Source organism: Hemitrygon akajei, chromosome 2, assembly GCF_048418815.1.
Source record: "Hemitrygon akajei chromosome 2, sHemAka1.3, whole genome shotgun sequence".
Taxonomy (NCBI): domain Eukaryota; kingdom Metazoa; phylum Chordata; class Chondrichthyes; order Myliobatiformes; family Dasyatidae; genus Hemitrygon; species Hemitrygon akajei.
Genome location: NC_133125.1, coordinates 184,862,996 through 184,881,331, shown reverse-complemented (window position 1 = coordinate 184,881,331; position 18,336 = coordinate 184,862,996). Strand labels below are relative to the sequence as shown.

Genomic DNA, 18,336 nt, shown 5'->3' with positions numbered 1-18,336 from the left:
TCATCCGCAAACTTTGCCACAAAGCCATCAATTCTCAGCTAATATACGTTGTGCTGCCTTCTGGTCTTTCTTCCATGGTCAACCTGAGTGCCCTAACTGGGTGGCAATGGAGTTGAGCTCCACTAAAGAATTATCTATATCTGCACTTCTTGGCTCTGCACTCCCTAGCAGTCTGCCCAGATCAATAGCTAATCCTCTGGTTAGACACACTTTGCGTATATGGGCTCAGTTCAGGAAATGCTATGGTTTCCAGGGGTTTTCCGTTTCTAGCCCTGTTGCACATAATCACCTTTTTTTACCTACCACGTTCGATTCAGCATTCCATGTTTGGTACAGGAAGGGCATTAGACATTTTGAAGATCTCTTCATTGATAATCGCTTTGCTTCTTTTCAACAGCTCTCTGTTAAGTTCAACCTGCCTAACGCTCACTTTTTCAGATATCTCCAAATCCGACATTTTACTGCTCCTTTAATTCCTAACTTTCTTGAAATGCCTGCAAAAAATGCTATGGACCTATTTCTTTCCATTAATCCACTAGGTAAAGGTTTAATTTCAATTATCCAAGATAAACTAGCAGCCTTACGACGGGCCCCTGTGGATAAAATTAAAATGGCCTGGGAGCAGGATTTAAATATCTCCTTATCCGAGGAGAGCTGGGACTCAGTTCTCAAATCGGTTAACTCAACCTCTCTTTGTGCTCGCCATTGTCTCTTACAGTTTAAGATTGTTCATAGAGCCCATATGTCTAAATCTAAACTATCTCGATTCTACCCTGGCATTAGTCCGCTCTGTGATAAATGCAAGAGGGGCGTGGCCTCTCTCATCCATATGTACTGGTTCTGTCCTAGCTTGGAGAAATTCTGGAAAGATGTCTTCACTACATTATCGGGTATTCTGAATCAACACCTAGAACCTAACCCCTTAATTGCTCTGTTCGGTTTTTGGGGCGAGACAGATTTATGTCTGGGTCCGACCAAATGCCGAATACTATCCTTTGCCTCTCTCCTGGCGAGACGCTTGATCCTCCTTAGATGGAGAGATGTTGCCCCGCCCACTCATGCGCAATGGCTTACCGACATTATGGCCTGCTTGGACCTCGAAAAAATTCATTATTCAGTTCTCAATTAGGATTTAAAGTTCCATAAGGTCTGGGAGCCTTTTATCGAGTACTTTCATAACCTTCCTCTTGACTAGGGTTTTTTTTTCTTTTCGGTCCCTTGCTTTCAGCTCCTTTTTTTTCTGGTAGTAGGCATTATTATCCTCTGTTGCTAAGTGTATTCACAGTCTGGAAGTTTGACTGTTCGGACTTATACTCTCTATATTGTGTGGTGGTTGGTCTGGAATTGTTGTTTTTTCTTGTGTTGTGGGATTTGGGGAGGACACTAAGCTCACTTGTCTTTAATTTAGGTGCTTTTTTGTTAAATTCTCTTCCTTTGTAGCATATTGGTATTGTAAGCTTAACCTTGCTCTGTATTAATGCTCCTCATTGGGATTTGGGGTTTTTAATTTTGTAAAATGTTTTGAAAAACTAATAAATTTTTTTTTTAAAAAAAGCCATCAATTCTATTATCTAAAACATTGACAAACAATGTGAAAAGCAGCAGTCCCACACTGACTGCTGAGGAACACCTCTAGTCACCAGCAGCCAACCAGAAAAGGCCCCTTTTATTCCCACTCACTGCCTCCTGCCTGTCAGCCATTCCATTATCCATGCCAGTATCCTTCCTGTAATGCCATAGAAATTTATCTTGTTAAGCAGCCTCATGTGTGGCACCTTATCAAATGCCATTTGAAAGTCCAAGTAATTGATATCCACTGTCCCTTCTTTGTCTACCCGGTTACTTCCTCAAAGAACTCCAACAGATTTGTCAGACAAGATTTCCCTTCACAGAAACCATGCTGACTTGTACCATTAGTCTCCAAGATCCTTGAAACTTCATCCTTAATAATAGACTTCAAAATTTTCCCAACCACTGAGGCTAGGCTAACTGGCCTATAATTTTCTTTCTGTTGCCTTCCTCCCTTCTTAAAGGGTAGAGTGACATTTGCAATCTTCTACTCCACCAGGACCATGGCAAAATAAAGCGATTCTTGAAATATCATGATCAATGCATCCATTATCTCTCAACAACCTTTCCCAGGCCCAGGTGACTTATCCACCTTAAGATCTTCAGTTTGTCTAGCACTTTTTCCTTTGTAATAGCAATGGCACTCATTCCTGCTCCTTGACACTCAGAGATCTCTTGCACAGTGCTAGCATCTTCCATGGTAAAGACAAATGCAGAGTACCCGTTAAGTTCATCTGCCATTTCTTTGTCCCCCATTGCTACCTCACCAGCATGATTTACCAATGGTCCAATATCAACTCTTATCTCTCTTTTACACTTTATATAACTGAAAAATACTTTTAGTATCCTGCTTTACATTATTGGCTAGTCTGCCCTGACATTTCATCGTTTTCCTTCTTTTCGCTTTTTTGGTTGCCTTTTGTTGGATTTTAAAAGCTTCCAAATCATCCAACTTCCCACTCACTTTTGCTACATTATATGCCCCTTCCTTGGCTATTATGTACTCCTTAACTTCCTTTGTCAGCAATGGTTGCCTACCCCTGCCATCTGAGAACTTCTTTCTCTGTGGGACATATCTATCCTGTGCCTTGTGAACTATTCCCAGAAACTTCACCCATCTATTTTCTGCCATAATCCCCACCAGTATCCTCATCCAATCCACCTGGGCAAGCTCCTCTCTCATGTCTCTGAAATTCCCTTTATTTCATTGTGATACTGATACATGTGAGTTATGCTTCTCCCTCTCAAATTGCAGTATGAATTAATCCTATTATGATCACTACCTCCTAAAGGTTCCTTTACATTAAGCTCCCTCTGGGTTATTACACAACACCCAATCTAAGATGGCCTTTTCCTGAATAGGCTCAAGCGCGAGCTGCTCTGAAAAGCCATCTTGTAGGCATTCAACAAATTCCCCCTCGACATCCGTCACCAATCTGATTTTCCCAATCCCCTTGCATATAGAAGTCTGCCATGACAATTGTGGCATTATCCTCATCACATATGTTTTCCAACTCCCTTTGCAATCTCAACCCCACATCTTGGCTACTATTTGGAGGTCTCTATATGATTCCCGTAATGTTTTTTTTTACCCTTACAGTTTCTTAACTCAACCCACAAAGATTTGACAATCTCTGACCATCTCACATATTTCTAAAGATGTAATTCCATCTCTTACCAACAGAACCACACCACCAGCTATGCCTTCTTGCCTGTTTTTTGATGTTAAGCTCCTAACTATGGCCTTCTTTCAGCTGTGACCCAGTGATGTTCACAACGTCATACCGACCAATCTCTAATTGTGCCACGAGTTTGTCCACCTTATTCCGAATGCTACGTGCATTTAAATACAACACCTTCAGTCCTGCATTCTTCACCCTTTTGAATTTTGCCTCTGTGCTACAATTGAACTCTTTGTTCTGTTTGCATTTGTACCCAATCACTGGCTTGTCTTTCCTTACATTCATGTTACACCCTGTCATCTAGTTGTAATCCTGCTGGCTCATCCTCAGCTCTATCATCCTGGTTTCCATCACCCGCCTTATACGTTTAAACTACTCCCAGCAGCTCTAGTAAATCTGTCTGCAAAAGTATTGGTTCCCCTCGGACTGAAGTGCAACCTGTCACTTTTGTTCAGGTCCCACCTGCCTCAGAAGAGGTCCCAGTTATCCAGAAATCTGAATCCCTGTCCCCTAGTGCAAATCTTCAGCCATGCTTTTATCTGCCAGCTCATTCTACTCCTATCCTCACTGTTGCATTGATCAGGCAGCAATCCCGAGATTATTACCCTTGTGGTCCTGCTTCTCAGCTTCCTTCCCAACTCCCTATATTCTTTTTTCACAACCTCCTCCCTTTTTCTTCCTCTGTTGTTGGTATCAATAAGTACCATGAAATCTGACTGATCACCTTCCCTTCTCAGATATTGTGGACACGTGCAGAAACATCCTGGACCCTGGCACCTGGGAGGCAAAATACCATCCGTGCTTTCTTTTGCGTCCACAGAGTCACCTGTCTGTCCAGCTGACTATAGTCCCCTATTACTGCTGCCATCCTCTTCAGTTCCCTACCCTGCTGAGCCTCAGGCTAGACTCAGTGCCAGAGTCTGCTGTTGCTTCCCCCAGGTAGGTCATTCCCCACCCCCAAAGTACTCAAAATGGAGTACATACATCCACTGGGGTGCTCTCCACTATCTGATCTTCCCCCTCCCCTCTCCTGACAATCAACCATTTATCTGATCCAGAAGCCACACAGCCATAATCAGTGCTGATCTAATTAAACAAATATGAATGGTCAGCAGAGATTTTGATGTAGCATCCCAAGAATACCCACACAGATGCCCAGAGATATTTAATGCCCCTTTACATTTGTAAATTATTTTACTGATGTGGTGTTTCCATGTCAGTTTATTATCCAGCCACATGACAAGAAACCTCACCACTGACACTTCTTCCAGAGTTTGACCGTATGATTTCAAATTAAGTGCAGGTATATTGATCCTCTCCGTAAAACATAACTTGTGTTTTAGCTACGGAAAGCTTCAACCCCCATCTTTCTGCCCAGGCTTTGCCCTTATTAATCGTTAAATGCATCCGATATACAGTTAAATTGAAATTTATGCCTCTGATCCATAAAACACCATCATCTGCAAAAAGTGATTTACCCCCCCCCCCCCAGTGCCTATCTCAGACAAAATATCATCAATCATAATATCAAACAATAATCGGCTTCAAATACTGCTTGACGGGTCCCATTCTCTATCTCATAGATGCCAGCATACACCTTTCTGTCCTGTGGGTGCGTGCCTGATTCTGACTGTCGAAAGTCGCTTCCATTGTGATTGGTTAGTTTCGAAACTGCTTTTTCCATTGGATGCCTGGTATCCAGTTTCAAATATCCTAGTTTTCTAAAACTGAACGGGAAAAGGACTTTCTCCCTTCTTCCTTTGTTTAAGGCAAAGATAGACATGATGATTCAGAAGGTATATTCTACGTGAACTTTTATTTATGTTTGTTATTCAGCTTTGTAGTGTCTGTAACTTGGGAAGATGAATGTTTGGTGGAATGTTTACTGTTGGTAGTAACTGATTAATACATACACCTATTCAAAGTCAGTGCAATTCCTGTCTCACTTGCCGGACCCGCGAACCTGAGTCAACATTACAACTGGCGCTGCTTTGAGCAGGGTCTGTTTTTTTTTAGCGGAAATGCATCTCTTAAGGTTATTTGAAAGAGAGGACCATCAGTTTGAGAGATGCAGAATCCCAGGGTGGACAATTAAAGTGAAGGCATTGGAGTCTCGCTCACTAACGATGGGTTATGGGGAGCCGGTAGGTTGGTCAGACCAGTTAGATGTCGCCGGGGTTGAAATGGGACATCACATTGTTTCGATAGTTACATCACTGGGTTTTCCCAAAAGAAAAGAAAAGATAGCTGGCGGGATGCTTTCTGGGGTTTTTTTGCAGCAATTATAAAATGATAGCGAGTCTTAAGAATGAATTGGAAGATCTCAATCAGCGCTGTATTATTCTGAGCGGATCATTATTGATGGCTTAGAGTAGTGCTATGAAGTTAGAAGATACGAATATACAGATAGCCAGTCGGGTAATTTGATGCAGTACAGAATTTAGAGGCGGCTCGACGGGCCTTTTGGGAACAGATCTCGATAAAAGTTCGAGCAACGTTGAGACGGGACGATGATAATACAGTAGGGCTGGGAGACAAGGTTATCTGGCTGGGTGGTGAATATGAGGGAGAGAGAGTAGCATGGACCCCTTGGTTTAATCCTCGAGATGATCACCCTTGTGTGTCTGGAACAGTACATGCCGGGCCAGGCCAGTGATAACGCGTTCCAACACTCGCTGTGGAGGGCATCATCCACAGCTTCTTCCTCAGAGCGGGAGGAGGCTCAGGAATGTGTGGAGGAGGAAGTGATGTTCACCTTTCAGACAGCAGAGCTTAGAAAATTCTGCGCTAAACAACTGGCGAGTTTAAGGGACAGGTACATATAAAAGGATGGGGAGTCTTTGGCCGTGTGGTTATTGAGGTTATAGGATGAGGGGGAGGGGATTACCGGAGTGGTCCTATCTAACAGAGAGATCTAACAGGGTGCCTTCAGGAGCCTCTTGTCCCAACACGCGATCAATAACGCCGAGAACTCTGCTTGCTTCGCTTGAGCATAGTGGATCACTGTGGATTTGCATAACGACAGCAGTTAAACTTGGGTAACCCACTCTTACCAGATGGAATTTAAAACCACAAATGGAGTGGAACTCTCAAAATAGGTGCCCCTCAGGGCTGCGTACTGAGTCCCCTCCGATGTCCTTCCTCAAATTTGGAGACCAAAACTGAACACAATACTCCAGGTGTGGTCTCACCAGGGCCCTGTACAACTGCAGAAGGACCTCTTTGCTCCTATACTCAACTCCCCTTGTTATGAAGGCCAACATGCCATTAGCTTTCTTCACTACCTGCTGTACCTGCATGCTTACTTTCAATGACTGATGAACAAGGATACCTAGATCTCCTTGTACTTCCCCTTTTCCTAACTTGACAACATTCAGATAGTAATCTGCCTTCCTGTTCTTGCCACCAAAGTGGATAACATCACATTTATCCTCATTAAACTGCATCTGCAATGCATCTGCCCACTCACCCAACCTGTCCAAGTCACCCTGCGTTCTCCTAACATCCTCCTCATATTTCACACTGCCACCCAGCTTTGTGTTGTCTGCAAATCTGCTAATGTTACTTTTAATTCATTCATCTAAATCAATGTATATTGTAAATAGCTGCGGTCCCAGCACCAAGCTGGGTCTCACTAGTCACTGCCTGCCATTCTGAAAAGGATCTGTTAATCCCTACTCTTTGTGTCCTGTCTGCCAACCAGTTTCTATCTATGTTAGTACCCGACCCCCAATACCATGTGCTCTAATTTTGCTGGGAGATTGTCTGTGTCTTCCCTAGTGAAGACAGATTCAATGTACCTGTTCAACTCGTCTACCATTTCCTTGTTCCCCATAATAAATTCACCCGTTTCTGCCTTCAAGAGCCCAACTTTGGTCTTAACTAATTTTTTCCTCTTAACATACCTAAAGAAGCTTTTACTATCCCCCTTTATATTCTTGGCTAGCTTAACTTTGTACCTCATCTTTTCTCCCCGTATTGCCTTTTTGGTTATCTTCTGTTGCTCTTTAAAAGTTTCCCAATCCTCTGGCTTCCCGCTCATCTTTGCTATGTTATACTTCATCTCTTTTATATTTATACTGTCCTTGACTTCCCTTGTCAGCCGCAGTCACCCCCCACTCCCCTTAGGATCTTTCTTCCTCTTTGGAATGAACTGATCCTGCACCTTCTGTGTTATTCCCAGAAATACCTGCCATTGTTGTTCCACTGTCATCCCTGCTAGGGTATCCTTCCAGTCAACTTTGGCTAGTTCCTCCCTCGTGGCTCCATAGTCCACTTTGTTCAACTGTAATACTGACGATTTTCCCTTCTCCCTCTCAAATTGTAGATTAAAATTTATCATATTATGGTCACTACCTCCTAATGGCTCCTTTACCTCGAGTTCCCTGATCAAATCCAGTTCATTACACAACACTAGATCCAGAATTGCTTTCTCCCTGGTAAGCTCCAGTACAAGCTGCTCTAAGAATCCATCTCAGAGGCACTCCACAAACTCCCTTTCTTGGGGTCCAGTACCAACCTGATTTTCCCAGTCTACCTGCATGTTGAAATCTCCCATTACAACCGTAGCATTACCTTTGCGACATGCTGATTTTAGCTCTTGATTCAACTTGCACCCTATATCCAGGCTACTATTTGGGGGCCTGTAGATAATTCCCATTAGGGTCTTTTTGTCCTTACAACTTCTCCGTTCTATCCATACTGACTCTACATCTCCTGATTCTATGTCACCCCTCGCAAGGGACTGAACTTCTTTCCTCACCAGCAGAGCCACCCCACCCCCTCTGCCCACCTGTCTGTCCTTTCGATAGGATGTATACCCTTGAATATTCATTTCCCAGCCCTGGTCCTCTTGCAACCATGTCTCTGTTATTCCTACAACATCATACTTGCCAATTTCCAACTGAGACTCAAGCTCAACCACTTTATTTCTTATACTTCGTGCATTCATATATAATACTTTTAATCCATTACTCCCCTCGCTTCTCACATCGATCCCTATTGCACTTGGCCATACTCCCCGATCCCTTCCTGATCTTTCTGCCCCTTTAACTCTGTTGTCTTTCTTAACTTTTCTTATTCTCTCTTTCCCTTTAACTCCATCCTTATATTTCCAGTTCGTCTCCTCCCCCCCCCCCCACTTATTAGTTTAAACACACCCGTGTAGCAGTGACAAGCCAGAATGCTGGTCCCCCGCCTGTTAAGGTGCAACCCGTCTCCTTTGTACAATTCATCCTTACCCCAAAACAGATCCCAGTTATCAGGAGTGATTGCATTTGGATCTCCCTGCATTACAGAATGATAAAGTGTGGATGCTGATTTGTGGTGGGAGATCCTGTTATACATTCCTGGGGAGGGGTTTGAATTTGCTCACTGGACCAATGGGTCAGATTGCTGAATTTGTTTGAAGACTCTTTACTACCTTACAGAAGAAACGTCACTAATATCGATCGCTTTGACACCAAAGACAGACTGTTGGGGGAAATTATCTGGCCTCTTGGGTTTTTGCATTGTTTTGGGGGAGCTGGGAGGGGGTAGTCAATTCCAGCCAACCTCAACCTAGAGTATGGTAACATTCTTCAGGGACTTGAGCCTTAATAGCCCTGGTGGGGTAAGTGCTTTAAGGGCTGGTATTTCTTTATGTACTATTTCTATAATTGGAATTTCCTGACTCTGAAAGGGATTTTCCCAGCAGACAGGGAGTGTTGGTGCAGGTGGAGTGTTGCGTACAGCTACCATGTGCAAGGTGGATAGCAGGTGTGAGCAGGAGCAGCATCCTGGGACGGCTGTGTCCATGCCAACTGGTGTTGTGAAGCTGCACACTTGTTGGATGTTGAATGGCACTCACTGGACATACAGTTCCTAGGCCTAGCCATTGTTCCCACAGGGTGGTGCTGTATGTATGACCTGGATGAGCCTTGCCCATGCTAGTTTGTAAGAGGGCTATTACAAAGGAAGGATGTTCTGGATGAGAGCCTTTCTCAGCATGGTACATCTGGACTGTCCAGGGAACTGATGACTTGGATTACGTGCTCACAAAGGAAGGTGCCACTTGTACCATTACTGGTGAAGAATGCTGCACCTACATTCCTGATGGGTTGAACATCGCTCACCTGGGTGATCATATCTCAGAGTCAGTGTGTTAAATTAAGTGGGGGAGCAGCTCATTGGCTATTACACCCCAGGGTGGGGCTGGTGGCCTTTTGCAGCACAGGGAGCTGGTGGATGATGATGGTCACTGGGAGGTGATTACTTGGTTTACAGTGCTGGGTCTTGTGTTTTATGTATAACTTAGTTGTGAGTTTGAGAGAGTATTACTAGTCTGAGGGTTGGATCATCACGTTTGCAACTTTCGAGGGTGGAGTGTCCTGTGGGGGTGCGCCTCAGTCTGACTGTCGAAAGTCGCTTCCATTGTGATTGGTTAGTTCAGAAGCTGCTTTTCCCATTGGATGCCTGGTGTCCAGTTTCAAATATCCTGGGCACGTGAAAAGGACTTTCCCTCTTCTTCCTTTGTTTTCGGCAAAGTTGCACACGATGATTGAGAAGGTATATTCTACGTGAACTTTTAATTAAATATGCTTGTTGAGTATTGTGGTTGGCAGTGTCTGTAACTTGGGGAACATGAATGTTTGGTTGAATTGTTACAGTTTGTAAATAAATGATTAATATACCTATTCAGTGCATTTCCTGTCTCACTTGCTGGACCCACAAACCTAATTCAACATTACACTTCCCTACCCTTTCCTGCATAGACTGTCCAAATATAAAACTCAAAAAATTATAGCCTTCCTCTAACTCCTGACTTCCATAATTTAATCAAAATGTCTTTGTCTCCATAACATATCATATGCTTTTACTATATCAAAAATACTATTACAACTTCTTTATTCACCTGTGCTATCCTAATATCATCCTCCAAACATAAAACTGAATCCAATATCATTCTACCCTTCTGAAATCTGCACTGACAAAATGCTGTACCACCTTTTTTCCAAAATATATTACCATACATTCCATAAGTTTGTACAAATGGGATATAAGTGGTGTTGGTTTATAACTAAAGGATCCAGCAGGTGTTTTCCAGGCTTTAGGATAGGTATTACCGCCATTTTCCATGAGGAGGAAAAATGGCCTAAATTCCAAATGTGATTCATTATTTTTAATATTATCTTGAGAGTTGTCAGGCATATGTTTAAACATACAATAATATATATCATCCTTTCCAGGAGCTGTCAGACCTGTACTATTAATAGCTTTCTTAAATTCACACAAAGAAAACAACATCACTAATACTATCATTGTTACAGCTCGCTTCCAACACATCAGGGTGTTCACTTAGAACCTCCCTACATTATTTGGTCTCTTCCTTAAATTATCTTGATTATGAATTGCAGCAAATGACTGAGCCATAATTCTATTCTCTGTTTCAGTAACAATCATATTACTTTCTTTAATCAATACTGGAATGTTATTAGCCCTATGAATCAGGCCCATTTTTTAATCATTCCCCAGACATCTCCAAGTTTAATATCCCTTCCAATACTATCACAATAACACCTCAAGTAAACCTTTTTCACAACCTTCACTACTTTCCTCACCACAGCCTGTGTCCATTTATACTTAATAAGGTCACTTGGAGAGTGATACTACTTATCTTTCTTAAATATATTATATCTCTCCCTAATTGCCTCTGCACACCCCTAGTCCACCATGGTACAGCCTTACTCCTATTAATGCCCTTTTTAATAGGAATCACTTCCACTGCAGTCTGATGACATAACCTATCTTTGCAGAAATCCACATCATCCTCAATATTCAGCCCTGACAGACCTTCATCACATAAAACCTTAAACTTCTCCCAATTTACTTTACCAAAACTCCACCTCCTAAAACTGACTTTCTGTCCCCTATATAGATCCAAACACAAGCTTATAAATATAGGAAAATGATCACTTCCCTATGTTACAATATAACCTTGCAAGGAAAAACTTAAATATGGTACCATTCCCAGATGGATTTTCTACAGAGTCTCTGTGGGTGGAAGATAGGAACAGGAAGGGGTCAATAACTTCACTGGGTGTTTTTTATAGGCCGCACAATAGTAACAGGGATATCAAGGAGCAGATAGGGAAACAGATCCTGGAAAGGTGTAATAATAACAGGGTTGTCGTGGTGGGAGATGTTAATTTCTCAAATATCAATTGGCATCTCCCTAGAGCAAGGTGTTTAGATGGGGTGGAGTTTGTTTGGAGTTCTCAGGAAGGTTTCTTGACACAATATGTCGATAAGCCTACAAGAGAAGAAACTGTACTTGATTTGGTCAGGTGTCAGATCTCTCAGTGGGAGAGCATTTTGGAGATAGTGATCATGATTCTATCTCCTTTACCATTGGAGAGAGATAGGAACAGACAAGTTAGAAATGCTCTTAACTGGAGTAAGGGGAATTATGAGGCTATCAGGCAGGAAACTGGAAGCTTAAATTGGGAGCAGATGTTCTCAGGGAAAAGTACAGAAGAAATGTGGCAAATGTTCAGGGGATATTTGTGTAGAGTTCTGCATAGGTACGTTCCAATGAGACAGGGAAGTTGTACCAGGGTACAGGAACCGTAGTGTACAAAGTCTATAATAAATCTAGTCAAGAAGAAAAGCATACAAAAGGTTCAGAGAGTTAGGTAATGTTAGAGATCTAGAAGATTATAAGGCTAACAGGAAGGAGCTTAAGAAGGAAATTAGGAGAGCCAGAAGGGGCCATAAGAAGGCTTTGGCGGACAGGATTAAGGAAACCCCCAAGGCATTCTACAAGTATGTGAAGAGCAAGAGGATAAGATGCGAAAGAATAGGACCTATCAAGTGTGACAGTGGGAAAGTGTGTATGGAACTGGAGGAAATAGCAGAGGTACTTAATGGATACTTTACTTCAGTATTAACTATGGAAAAGGATCTGGGTGATTGTAGTGCTGACTTGAAGCAGACTGAAAAGTTTGAGCATGTAGATATTAAGAAAGAGGATGTGCTGGAGCTTTTGGAAAGCATCAAGTTGGATAAGTCACTGGGACCAGATGAGATGTACCCCAGGCTACTGTGGGAGGTGAAGGAGGAGATTGCTGAGCCTCTGGCAATGATCTTTGCATCATCAATGGAGACGGGAGAGGTTCCGGAGGATTGGAGGGTTGCAGATGTTGTTGCTTTATTCAAGAAAGCGAGTAGAGATAGCCCAGGAAACTATAGACCAGTGAGTCTTACTTCAGTGGTTGGTAAGTTGATGGAGAAGATCCTGAGAGGCAGGATTTATGAACATTTGGAGAGGTATAACATGATTAGGAATAGTCAGCATTGCTTTGTCAAGGGCAAGTTGTGCCTTAAGAGCCTGATTGAATATTTTCAGGATGTGACTAAACACATTGATGAAGGAAGAGCAGTAGATGTAGTGCATATGGATTTCAGCAAGGCATTTGATAAGGTACCCCATGCAAGTCTTATTGAGAAAGTAAGGAGGCATGGGATCCAAGGGGACATTGCTTTGTGGATCCACAAATGGCTTGCCCATAGAAGTCAAAGAGTGGTTTTATACAGGTCATACTCTGCATGGAGGTCGGTGACCAGTGGTGTGCCTCAGGGATCTGTTCTGGGACCTTTACTGTTCGTGATTTTTATAAATGACCTGGATGAGGAAGTGGAGGGATGGGTTAGTAAGTTTGCTGATGACACAAAGGTTAGAGGTGTTGTGGATATTGTGGAGAGCTGTCAGAGCTTACATAGCAGGGACATTGATAGGATGCAAAACTGGGCTGAGAAGTGGCAGATGGAGTTAAACACAGATAAGTGTGAGGTGGTTCATTTTGGTAGGTCAAATATGATGGCAGAATATAGCATTAATGGCAAGACTCTTGGTCGTATGGAGGATCAGAGGGATCTTGGGGTCTGAGTCCATAGGACACTCAAAGCAGCTGCACAGGCTGACTCTGTGGTTAAGAAGGCATACGATGTTTTGGCCTTCAAGAGCCAAGAGGTAATGTTGCAGCTATGTAGGACCCTGGTCAGACCCCACTTGGAGTACTGTGCTCAGTTCAGGTTGCCTCACTACAGGAAGGATGTGGAAACCATAGAAAGGATGCAGTGGAGATTTACAAGGATGTTGCCTGGATTGGGGAGTATGCCTTATGAAAACAGGTTGAGTGAACTCGGCCTTTTCTCCTTAGAGCGATGAAGGTGAGAGGTGACCTGATAGAGGTGTACAAGATGATGAGACGCATTGATCATGTGGCTAGTCAGAGGCTTTTTCCCAGGGCTGAAATGGTTGCCGCAAGAGGACACAGGTTTAAGGTGCTGTGGAGCAGGTACAGAGGAGATGTCAGGGGTAAGTTTTTAACATAGAGAGTGGTGAGAGTGTAGATTGGGCTGCCAGCAACGGTGGATAGGTACATGGAGCTTAGAAAAATAGAGGGCTATGGGTAACCCTAGTAATTGCTAAGGTAGGGACATGTTCGCACAACTTTGTGGCGGAAGGGCCTGTATTGTGCTGTAGGTTTTCTATGTTTATAATCACGTTTCCCGAATAAATATAATCAGGTGAATTTGATAAATCAAATAAATTTCTTAAAGTCTTAACCATTCGAAATCAGCTTTCTCGCATTCCAATGCAATATTATAAACCCATTTTGTAACTTCACAAGGAGGGAAATACAGATACCCCACCCATCAGAGCTTTATTTAGCTTCCCGCATAACACCCGTGATCAGATATTTTCAGAGGCTTCCACGGTAAGTTTAATTTCCTCAGTGGACGAGATGTCTGAGCAGTACAATTCACCACATTTGTTATGAACATCACAAACTTCATTTTATCAATTAAAGTATCTTTAGTAAGAGAAATATGATGCCGACGTATGGCTTCTGACTTCACATCCTGTTCTGACTGGTAATACTTTATCACAGTTTGGTTTAACTTTTTGCAAGGCATCGGCATCTATGGAAAAGTGCAGAGTACTGCTGAACGGCTTCAGACTGGCCTGTGTCCCCTTTGGCCGATTTAAACTTTTCAGTTAAATTTAATGGGATTGATAGAAGGCTATTCCGGGTCAAATTTAAACAATACCCTGAAGTCTTCTTTCCTTTATTTTCCAAAATATCCCGCCATTCCTCTCCACCACTTGAAATCATTCCAATCTTATGTAACTTATTTTCCGTTTTCCAGTTCTAAATTCAACTTCATTCCGACCTTCTGCCGCCATCCCTCTCACCCGAACCCTCCTTTCCGATCCCTTTTCCCTATCCTCCCCACTACCTGAACCGACTCTATTCCCCAACATCCCCACTACCTGAACCGACTCTATTCCCCATCATCCCCACTACCTGAACCGACTCTATTCCCCAACATCCCCACTACCTGAACCGACTCTATTCCCCAACATCCCCACTACCTGAACCGACTCTATTCCCCAACATCCCCACTACCTGAACCGACTCTATTCCCCAACACCCCCACTCCCTGAACCGACTCTATTCCCCAACATCCCCACTACCTGAACCGACTCTATTCCCCAACATCCCCACTACCTGAACCGACTCTATTCCCCAACACCCCCACTCCCTGAACGGACTCTATTCCCCAACATCCCCACTACCTGAACCGACTCTATTCCCCAACACCCCCACTCCCTGAACGGACTCTATTCCCCAACACCCCCACTCCCTGAACGGACTCTATTCCCCAACATCCCCACTCCCTGAACCGACTCTATTCCCCAACATCCCCACTCCATTCATAGCCAGTCCCACATGGCCGAGACCCTCCTTCAGATTCCCAACACTTTGTTTGTGTCCCGCAGACCCGGGACTGGCGCGGTCTGGAGCATGCGCACTGCGCCGGGTTCGCCGAAGCTAACGGTTCCGAGCGCTGGATCAAGGAATCGTCCCCGAATCCCGGTTTCCTATGTTTCTATGAACCGTCCCGAGTCCCGGCTTCCCACCTCTCTGTGAATCGTCCCTGAATCCCGGTTTCCCATGTTTCTATGAACCGTCCCGAGTCCCGGTTTCCCATGTTTCTATGAACCGTCCCGAGTCCCGGCTTCCCACCTCTTTGTGAATCGTCCCTGAATCCCGGTTTCCCATGTTTCTATGAACCGTCCCGAGTCCCGGTTTCCCACCTCTCTGTGAATCGTCCCTGAATCCCGGTTTCCCATGTTTCTATGAACCATCCCGAGTCCCGGTTTCCCACCTCTCTGTGAACCATCCCGAATCCCGGCCCCTCACCTTCCGCGTTCACCACAACAAGCACGAACTGGAGAACGAGTGACAACATGTCCGAGTGCCGAAACTCCCAGTGTATTGAGGGACGTTTCCAGAATCTCAGGTTACTCCGACCGGTACCTCGAACATGCCGGGATCCTCAACCCTCCAGGACCGCGACACCGACTGACGGAGATCGAGCTGACCGGAATCAACAGCAACAAGAAATGGTGAACGTCAAACTCAGGGTGTGGTTCACACTAAATCAGTCTTATAGGGCCAATATGCTGTATATTAGTGATATTTTAAAAAAATAAGATCGCGACCCTGCTCTGCCATTCAGTTACATCATGCCTGATGTACCCGTGGCCCACACATCGTTTAGTTCCCTTTAATTCGGGCTCTCACGACTAGACTATGTAACAGTTTCTTCCCCCAAGCTATCAGACTCCTCAATACCCAGATCCCGGACTGACACCTTGCCCTATTGTCCTGTTTATTATTTATCGTAATTGTCTGCACTGTTTTGTGCACGTTATGCAGTCCTGGGTAGGTCTGTAGTCTAGTGTTGTTTTTTAGGTAGTTCAGTCTAGTTTTTGTACTGTGTCATGTAACACGTAAAAACTGAAAAAACGTTGTCTCATTTTTACTGTGTACTGTACCAGCAGTTATGGTCGAAATGACAATAAAAGTGACTTGACTAATATCTAGAAAATTCACAATTTAATGCAGGAAACAGAATTCCAACATGTTAATATTGTGTACATGATATCTCCCATCATTTTCCAAAATTCTGATGTCAAGTTCACAATTCAGGACTTCCTTTCTTTCCGTCTCACTTAAATAACACCACCCTAAGACATAGGAGCAGACTTAGGACATTTGGCCTGTAGGGTCTGCTCCACCATTCAATCATGGCTGATACTTGTATCCCCTCCTCAGCCCCACGCCCCGGACTTCTCCCCCTTACTTTTGATGCTGTGTCCTGTTATGCACCAGCAGCAATGGAGATGAAATTGAGTCAGGTTTTTATAAATAAACAACGAAATATATTAACCTCTACTCAAAACATCGAAAAATAAATGAACAACTAACTTAAACGGAAGTTAACAGTTAGGCAGCTATATCGAACAAACAGTCAAACTTAGAAACTGTTCTTAACGAGTTCTCATCCAAGCACAGACTTAAAGTGATAAATTCAAAAGTCCAAGTGATTTATACAGTCAGTAAGGAGAGATTTCCCCAAAAGAACGATTCCTTCGAAGTACGGCTGGAGGGTGGTCACTGCACTAACCTTCCTGACCTTGCAGGGGCTTCACTCAAATGTGCATGCCACAATTCCCAAAGGAAAATTCAAAAAGGTCGATCATTCCCAAGACGCCAAACGACATTAACTTTACCCAATCCTCTGGGGTCGGATAATGCTGGTAATGTCTTCACTCTCTAATACCGGACTGTAAGGGGAAAATAAACGTGCAACTAACAAAACCGGTGGCGTCTCCAAAACATCTGACCGGCAACAACAATGTTGCACCAAAAATAAAAATGAGAACTGCGTCACAGTGGCGGGCTCTTCTTTATTCCATGCCATCATGTGACATCACATCACCCCGCTATCATGAGACAATTACATCATGCCCATCACGAGATAATGACATAATGCTCAGAAGATAATTACATCAAGCTCACGGGATATGTCACAGTTCAAACAAGAACCTCGCAAGCTCCACCTTAAATATACCCAATGACATGGTCTCCACAGCTGTCTGTGGTAATAAATTCCACAAATTCCCCATCTTCTGGCTAAAGAAATTTTTCCACATCTGTTTTAAATGGATACCCCTCTATCCTGAGGCTGTGTTCTCTTCTCCTAGACTCCCCATAAGGTAAACATTCTTTCCGCATCTATTCTGTCTAGTCCTTTAAACATTCAAAAGCTTTTATTTACATTTATTTCTACTACCAAAGTGCATGACCATACATTCCCCAACAGTGTATTTCACTCGTCACTCTCTTGCCTATTCTGCTAATCCAAGTCCTTCTGCATCCTACCTGTTTCTTCAACACCACCTGCCCCTCCATCAATCTTCATATCATCTGCAAACTTGGTAACAAGGTTATCTAATCCATCATCTAAATCATTGCATAAAGAAGCGGACCCAACACCAGCCTCTGTGGAACCCCATTGGTCACTGGCAGCCAATCAGAAAAGGATCCTTTTATTCCCACTCACTGCATCCTACCAATCCGCCAATGCTCTAACCATGCCAGTAACTACTCTGTAAGTAGATCATGTCTGTTTCCATTCTGTCTGCAGGAGCTATTCTAGAATATGTACATATAAAATATCAAGTCAATGGGTTTTAATAATTTCCTACACCAAACTTCTCTGTGTCCTTCAGCAGTGGTGGGAGCTGCTGAAGGATAGCCAGTTATTGGTCCTTTCGAGGCAGGACATTTCTGTATCTTATATGTGCCATAAAGAGACATCCTCCAACCACTTTCTTGACTTCAGTGATAGCATCCCAAAGTAAAATATCCAGGCCAGAAATACAGCAATCTCTGCCTTATTCTGAGTTGAGGTACAGGCTCACATCTCCTCTAGGTTGTGGGTTTGACAAGGTATTTGACAAGGACCCCCATGGGAGGTTGGTCAAGAACATTGTCACTTGGCATCCAAGATGAGGTAGGAAATTAGATTAGATATTTGCATCATGGGAGAAGTCAGTGAGAGGTAGTAGATGGTTGCTTCTGTGACAGTGACTAGCAGTGTGCCATAGGGATCGGAGCTGAATCCGTTATTGTTCGTCATCTATATCAACGATCTGGATGATAATGTGGTTAACTGGATCAACAAT

General features: G+C 43.5%; 1 protein-coding gene across 1 annotated transcript in view; it reads right to left on the bottom strand.

Annotated features, from left to right (window-relative positions):
• Window positions 1-15,673, bottom strand: part of LOC140738410 (neural cell adhesion molecule L1-like) — a 56,248-nt gene extending 40,575 nt beyond the window's left edge. Inside the window, exon 1 of the mRNA XM_073065675.1 lies at window positions 15,503-15,673. Coding sequence (XP_072921776.1) covers window positions 15,503-15,551 — 49 coding nt within the window. The 5' untranslated portion in view covers window positions 15,552-15,673. The remainder of the gene's footprint in view (window positions 1-15,502) is intronic.
• Between the last annotated feature and the right edge of the window lie 2,663 nt (window positions 15,674-18,336).